At 34.9% G+C, this 7,495-nt stretch overlaps 1 protein-coding gene and 1 pseudogene across 1 annotated transcript in view; one reads left to right on the forward strand and one right to left on the reverse strand.

The window, feature by feature from the left end:
• The window catches only part of SWEETIE (HEAT repeat-containing protein), a 36,478-nt gene extending 29,342 nt beyond the window's left edge, over positions 1-7,136 (forward strand). The window contains exons 36-48 of the mRNA XM_022278575.2: positions 74-160; positions 242-370; positions 475-678; positions 771-1,223; positions 2,063-2,128; positions 2,854-2,951; positions 3,049-3,145; positions 3,539-3,677; positions 4,328-4,635; positions 4,722-4,856; positions 5,391-5,555; positions 5,640-5,765; positions 6,184-7,136. Coding sequence (XP_022134267.1) covers positions 74-160; positions 242-370; positions 475-678; positions 771-1,223; positions 2,063-2,128; positions 2,854-2,951; positions 3,049-3,145; positions 3,539-3,677; positions 4,328-4,635; positions 4,722-4,856; positions 5,391-5,555; positions 5,640-5,765; positions 6,184-6,726 — 2,550 coding nt within the window. The 3' untranslated portion in view covers positions 6,727-7,136. The remainder of the gene's footprint in view (positions 1-73; positions 161-241; positions 371-474; positions 679-770; positions 1,224-2,062; positions 2,129-2,853; positions 2,952-3,048; positions 3,146-3,538; positions 3,678-4,327; positions 4,636-4,721; positions 4,857-5,390; positions 5,556-5,639; positions 5,766-6,183) is intronic.
• On the reverse strand, positions 1,579-1,751 carry LOC148212098 (U2 spliceosomal RNA; annotated as a pseudogene).
• Positions 7,137-7,495: the final 359 nt, after the last annotated feature.

Consider the following 7,495-nt stretch of genomic DNA (forward strand, 5'->3'; position numbering starts at 1 on the left):
AATGAATGATTTTTCTTGAAGTGGTTTCGTTTTCATTGATCATCTGAAGTTTTGTTTCTTATTTGAATTATAGGCCCAACTAGTATCTGCAGTTCGCTCTGCCTTAGATACATCCTCTGGCCCTGTTCTTTTGGAGGCAGGACTGCTGCTGGCCACTAAGGTTCGAACATTCAGATTTTCTTCACCTTCTTTGAAATTACTTTATGTCAAGTTAACAGGTTCTCATACTGAAAAAGTTTAGATCCTCACAAGTGGAATAATCGATCGTGATCAAGTTGCTGTTAAGCGCATTTTTTCATTAATTTCACGGCTATTGGGTGACTTCAAGGAACTTTATTATCCTTCATTTGCTGAATGGGTCTCATGCAAGGTATGTTCAGTTGCCTTTTGCTTTCTCTCTCTCTCTCTGGACTTAGCCTGAAGCGACCTTCTTATACAATATTTACTACTAAAAAATTATGAATTATGGAATAGATTAAGGTTAGGCTTCTGGCTGCACATGCCTCTCTCAAATGTTACACATATGCACTTTTGAGGAGACACCAGAGCGAAGTTCCACGTGAGTATCTAGCCCTGTTACCATGGTTTTCGAAGAATTCGACTATATTGGGAAAGCACTGGATTGGGGTTCTGATGGATTACAGCCATACATGCTTATTCTTGCATCCCAAGAAAAATGTGAGGAATATAATATTAAACTAGCTTACTATTTGCCGATAAATTTTTTGCTTCTGTTCCCCATTTAATTCCTTTGTGCAAATTTCTTGCAGTGGAATCCTTTTCTCGATGGAATTCAATCACCTCTGGTTGTATCAAAGTTACAGCCTTCATTAGAAGAATCTTGGCCAGTTATTTTGCAGGCCATTGCATTGGACGCAATTCCTGTGAAACTTGATGGGATTACAAATTTGTCCAGAAATAATGCATCAGAAGACAACTTTTTATCTGGATATAGCATGGTTGAACTGGATTCTAATGAATATCGATTTCTGTGGAGCTTTGCTCTGTTTGCTTCGTTTCATGGACGTCATCCCCTTGGGGATCAAAGGATACCACCACCTTCTGCTACGGAAAGTGGAGTTGAAGACTCTCCAAAAGAAACTACGGATCCTACAGAACTAAAACTCTATGAAATCGTACTGCCCGTGTTTCAATCTTTATCGACTGAAAAATTCTGCAGTGCAGGATTTATTACAGTCGACATCTGCATAGAACTTCTGCAGGTGCATTCTATACTTGTTCCTTATATAGTTATATCCTTCTAATATATGATTAATGATCCAGAATTAATCAAGAAAAAATATCCTTTAATTTGTGAGGCTTTTATGAATGTCTAACTGGTTTTATGTGATACTAAATCAGTAAATTGTAGACTCTTGAATATCAATTTTCCTTATTTCGCATTTACTTTAGAGATGCAAGTTATAATCACGTTGAACTTGAGAATATGTGGAATCATGGAATAACCCACGCCCATACAAGGTTGTGATCAAGTATTGCATGATTTAAGATCCTCACTTAGTTTTACAACTGATTAGGAATATGAATTTCAGTTTTTCTTTTTTAATATTTTTCTAAGAAGGGTGCGCCAGGCCTGGGCTGTAGTGTAAGGCCCAGGCGACGCTCGAAAGCCCCGGCAGCAAGCTACTGAGATGGGTTCTCCCCCCTAGAAAAATGAATTTAATATCATGTGGGCCAATGGCCCCCGTATCAGATATGAATTTCAGTTGATTGCCTTGTTAGTCAGAGATGCCAGTTTCTTAATTGCAAAATTCTCAAAGTTCTAAGTTGATTATATATAATGGATCTGTTTGTCTCAGTTGTGGTTTGAGTGTCAATTATACCGTTTTTATTCTTTCTTCCCAGTACATATGAGATGCCTTAATGTTGGGTATGGGGTAACAGTTATTGTGCTCTCAGCTGTATAATTTGAATTGAAATTCTTTATTTTATTTAAACAACGATGAACAGATTTTACCTTCAGGTGTTTACTAGACGATGCTACTTCTTTTATGATTATGAATCGATTTTCTTATCACATGCTACTGACTATCTCATGTAGGTTTTCTCATATTACACGTTCTTGGATATCTCTTGGAATTCTCTTGCAGTGTCTGTGCTGTCCCAGGTAAAAATCATTACGCTTTTCCAAGTATATTAATGTTGCATGTGGAAATTTATTGTTTTATATAAGCTCTAAACAGTATGCCTTAGCAGTACTGACTGGTGGTAAAAATTAAGACTATGTACTAATTCTTCATATGAATCTTTAGGGCATTTCGGATAAAAAAAAATTTCCATTTTTTTAAAGACATCTAATTGATGAATCGATGATATATGCATTTGACAGTACTAAATTAGAATATTATGAAAGTTATAGTTGAATGTCATTATAAGAAGCTAAAAGATTTTCCATTAAAAAAAAAAAGAAGCTACAAGATTTTGATAAACATTAAAATCCACTTTAAAGCTTTCTTTTTCTGAATTCTTCTGTTAAACAAACTTGACGGTAATATTAAGAATTGTTAGGTATTAGGAGTTCAAAATCATTTGAATGAAATTTTCTGGTTACTTCCCTGTTTTCGTAGATTACAGCTTGTCCAGCCCAGAGCTGCAGTTACCTGATTTTTTATTATTTTTAAATTATAGGATAAAATATGTTTTGGCCAAAAACGTTTGGGCTCTTTTCAATTTAGTCTCAATTGTTAAAAAGTTTCAATCAAGTCCCTCCTGGTTTTAACATTTTTCAATTATAACCTCTCCATTACTTCTCAAGTCAGCAACACATGTATCACATCTCTTCAGAATGAACGGATAATTCATGCCAAATTTTTTGTCTCTTTCTTCAAACAGATTGTTCAGAACTGCCCTGAAAGTTTTCTTCAAACAGAAGGCTTTGCTTATCTCGCATTGGAATTATGTCTGGCTTTCCTTTTTCGAATGTATCAGAGGTAATATGAAATACATCATACACTTACTTTTTTTTAACCGTAATTAGATTTATTTGTACTGCTGGTCTGATGATATGATCCGCCTCTTGTTGTCCAGTATGAGCTCCAGACAGCTAGATCATCCAAATTGGGAGGATTTGATATCATCATTATTTATCACACTAAAGGTACTCATGGAGCGTTCTGAATTTAAGGTGAGTAGGTGAATATTTGGTGTAGAAACTTTTCATTGAATATTTACATTTCTCTGTTCGAGTATTTATTCAGGTTATATTTTTGGAAGAAGTTACTTTATTTTAGTAATACATTTAATTAGGATATCAGAATCTTTAGGATTTTTGCACTATTATCAGTCGCATTGTTTTGGAGTCCAATCTAGTTTAGTATTCCGTTTATAATCTTTCATTTTATTCCAATAAAAGCTCAGTTTCTTATTAAAAAAAAAATAATAAATGCACTCGTTTGATTAATAATTTGTTAGGGAAAGCTTCCTTACTTATCAGAAATTTCTCCCATACTTTATTCGTGGCTTTTTATAAATGTCTGAGTGTTCTCTCTGCTTGAATTGCATTTTTGGTGGCATGCAGAAACAAATAGTATCTTTGCTGCTGGCCTTTTTCTCAATCGGACACAAATGCTTCAGGGAAGCATCGACTGAATTCTGCTTGTCTAAAGTAAATGATTTTATAAGGTCCTTTGGCCATATATTAGAGAAACTTATCCGAGGTACGCTTTTGGAAATTATAACTCATTGTTAAGGCTAAAGTATTTTTATGTCCAAAATATTTATAGACGAGTTGCACTTGCATCCCTTTTTCCTGATGTAATAATTTTTGTAAAAGGAAGTTTGCTGGGGCATCCTTGATCTAGACTGATGTTAGTCTAAGAAGTGACACCTACTTCCATATGTTTGCCAGTTAGAAATTATTTTTGTTTGTTGTGGAAACACCTCATATTACAATTCCGTTTATAAAATCTTGAATTTACAAATCTTTATAGAATCTCTTGATAGGACACCCCACCAGTAGTAAATGCACATATCAGAGAAAACGTGCTAGGGGGAAGGGGGCTTTAGATTGTCTGTTAGCTTGCGTGGGTCCACTTTTGTAACTAAATGATGTGACATATGGGAGGAGAGACGGCGTGAGTGAGTTAGTGTGTTTGACATGTCTTTTAAAATTTAAAGTGCTTAGAGATGACTAGAGGTGTTTTCGTAAAAATTTAGTGTTTGGTTAAAACTTTAAAAATGGGTAAAAGGTGCTTTTAGTCCATCAAAATCACTTTGTAAAATTTTCGATAATAATAATTTTTTTTTTTGAGAAATTCTAAAATAAGATAAAAATGACACTTAAGTTTGTGGATTCTTTTTTTTGCAGATAGTACCAAGCTTGGTGAGGATGGTCGTCAGTCTAAAATACTTCTTGGAACGTGTATGAATTTGGTTGTGGATTTGTGCAGAAATTGTGTCGAGGGCATTCATTTGGTCAAGAACAAAAGCTCCAATCTCCAGAGACTACTGCAAGTGAAACTTGCTTTCTCTCTAGAGCAAATTATTTCACTGGGAAAGCTGGTTTATCTAGCTGGGTGTCTCGAAGCGCATAAAGAGATCGAGAGTGTATGTTTTACTGTTTTCAAATATGGAACTGAGTGCATCAGAAACGTACTTCATGATTCAAACTCACAGGTAAATATTATCCAAAGTGAATATCTGCAACTGTTAACAAAATTACAAGGGAAGAAAGTTGGATGATGGAAGCTTCTGTTCCTTAGGTTCAGGCAATTGGGTTGCAAGTACTAAAAAGCATGACACAGAAATACAAAAATAAAGAAGAAAAAGCCTTCCTGCTGTTCTTTGTTGGGGAACTCATTGGAGATGTTTTGATGATAATCCATAACATGTTGAAGGTACTTTATTTAGTCGTATTTTTTAAAGGGTAATTAGGACTCCAAAATTATAGTTAAAAGCAAGCATTAATGCATTATAGTTCAACTTCTATAAAGTTAATGTCACGCCAATCACTTTGTACATTCTTTTCCCTCTTAACTTTTATCTTCTTTTCATTTTGATCCCCTAAATTCTTCAGCTTTGAATAGTTGCTCTAGAAATATCATCTATAGTTTACAAATCCAGTAGAATAAAACAGTGGCGTATTTCTTACTTCATTGCGTTGCTACTGGTTTTTATTTTTGGGTTCATTTTCACTTGAGGTATTGAGGAAATTCTAAATGTTTTAGTTGCTGGTTTTTATTGCAATTAGAGTGAAAGTCAAATTTTTGAATTTTATATTTGAAGGTTCCAATCAGAGTATATGTTGGAAACTGCAATATATTTTGCGTTAAAATTATTATTACTTCGTTTCTTTTCTAGCATCTTCTTCTCTTTCATGGTTTAGATACCACACTCAATGATGTAAGTTGTTTCATACTCATACTTGGCAGAAACCAATAACCAAAGAATCAACAGTGATTGCTATTGAGTGCTTGAGATTCTTAGTGCTTGTACAAACATCGCCAAATGTCGGTGAATGCCAGAAAATTTTCATGAATCTGCTTCTGGAAGCAGTAGTCATGATTTTCGCTGAATCGTCAGGCTCTAATCCTAAAGTAAGCAATCTGGTTCAACTAAGTCTGAAGTTTTAACTTCAAGATTCTTTCCTCTCTGGTTCATTGAAGTTCTTTTAATTACAGGAACTTGATGAATTGAGAAACACAGCAATAAAGCTTGTTTCTCATCTTGCTCAGATTCCTTCCTCTGCCGTTATTTTCAAGGATGTCATATTGTCGATGCCAGTGATGCATCGGCAGCAACTTCAGGTAATCTCTTGGATATTTCTCAAACACGTGTCATTTTGTGTAGACATCTTCGTAGTGGTACAATGTGTAATGAGGACAAGAACATGTTTTTTAAGTCATATTGTATACAGCAAAATAAGTATGTTTGCATCTAATTTCTAAAATTAAAACAACTGTGCTGCCAGAATTGACCTCCTAGTAAATTAGGCTGATGTTCATAGTTTAATCTCTCTCAAAGATACCTTAGCTGAAGATATTGGAAAATAAATTTCACCATATTTATAGACGCATGAAATTTCTGTTAAGTTGCTCATCCAAAGAATTGAAGTTGGATATTGGAACATAAGTTTCACCATATTTAAATATTTAATGAGAGATTCTTATTGAAGTTGACATCAATACTCGTTTGACTAACAAAGTAACAATTATCTCCTGTCAGGGGGTTATTCGCGCTTCTGTCATGCAAGATCAACATTCAACTCAGAAAAATCTCCCAACACCGTTACTGGAGATAAAACCACCAGCGATAGAGGTGAATAGAGAGAAAATACCGCCTGGTGTAGTTGAGGCTAGCACTGAAAACAATTCTGTGATTGACGGTGAAGGGGATGAGGATGAAGACGAAGAAGACTGGGATACATTCCAGTCTTTTCCTGCTTCTACACGCGAAGCAATAACCGATAATGTTGCAGAATCTTGTGAAAGTGAGGGCTCTGAAGTTTTTGAAAGTAGCAGCCCTAGTGTCAGCATGGAAGACTCCCCTCCCCTTCCTACTGATGCGTTGAAGGTCGAGAATATGGAACATGGAGAAACTAGCGAAGAGGTGACAATGTCTATATCCCCTACGGATCAGAGATCTTCAGACGGAGATGCAACCAGCGACAGGAGTGAAATGCATGGAGTCAGTGACCACAAAAGTGAAAATGTCGATATTGTTCCCAATCAGGAACAGGACACAGAAAACGAAGCCATGCCAGGATAATAACCAAGACAAGTGACTGAACAGGTATCATCTCAACTTCAACTAGCTGAAGATGTAGAAGTTTCTGCTAGAGTGAGCTCTTTAGAGGATCATAAACCAGTAGACGAAAGCCCGGAAAATAAAACCGAGTAGATAACTTCAGATGGTGAAACACTCGATGATGAAGCAGATAATGACCATGTTGGGGAATATAAAGAAGGTAAGAAAAAAAGACAATGTGGTTAAAACTTCGAGCGTTGATGACGAGGAACAGAGAAATGACAGTTTCTGAGTTCCAAAATAGCATTGATATAGTTGTTTCAAGTTAAGGATAGAATTCGAGATATTTGTCATCACAATTGTAGGTAAAATTACCTTTTTTTTTGTTATTTTTTCATGATAGCCTTATCATATGGAGATGAGTTGTTACATGTCTGTTTATATGGATTCTCTCATGACCTCAAAATCAAATTCCATCCTAAATATTTACAAATAGGGTGGTTTTTATCCATTCGTTTTAAAAAATTTTGTAAAAAGAGGCTAAAGTAGTATTTTGAGAATTTATTTACCTATTTTTCTACATTGAATGAAAAGACTTGAAGCAATGATTTTTCTAAACATTTTTGAATTAGAATATGGTTTATATCAGAATCCTTATAATGTTTTTCTATTGAATTGAGATGCAAATATGGTGTTTCTAAATATGATTTTGTGTGTCAAATGTGCTTCTCTTGGACTAAATTGAAAAGAAAAGAAATTATTATACATGGCTTAAAAATATCTATTTCAC

This window comes from Momordica charantia (genome assembly GCF_013281855.1).
Source record: "Momordica charantia cultivar OHB3-1 chromosome 4 unlocalized genomic scaffold, Mcharantia_2.0 BLBB01000004.1, whole genome shotgun sequence".
Classification (NCBI taxonomy): Eukaryota; Viridiplantae; Streptophyta; class Magnoliopsida; order Cucurbitales; family Cucurbitaceae; genus Momordica; species Momordica charantia.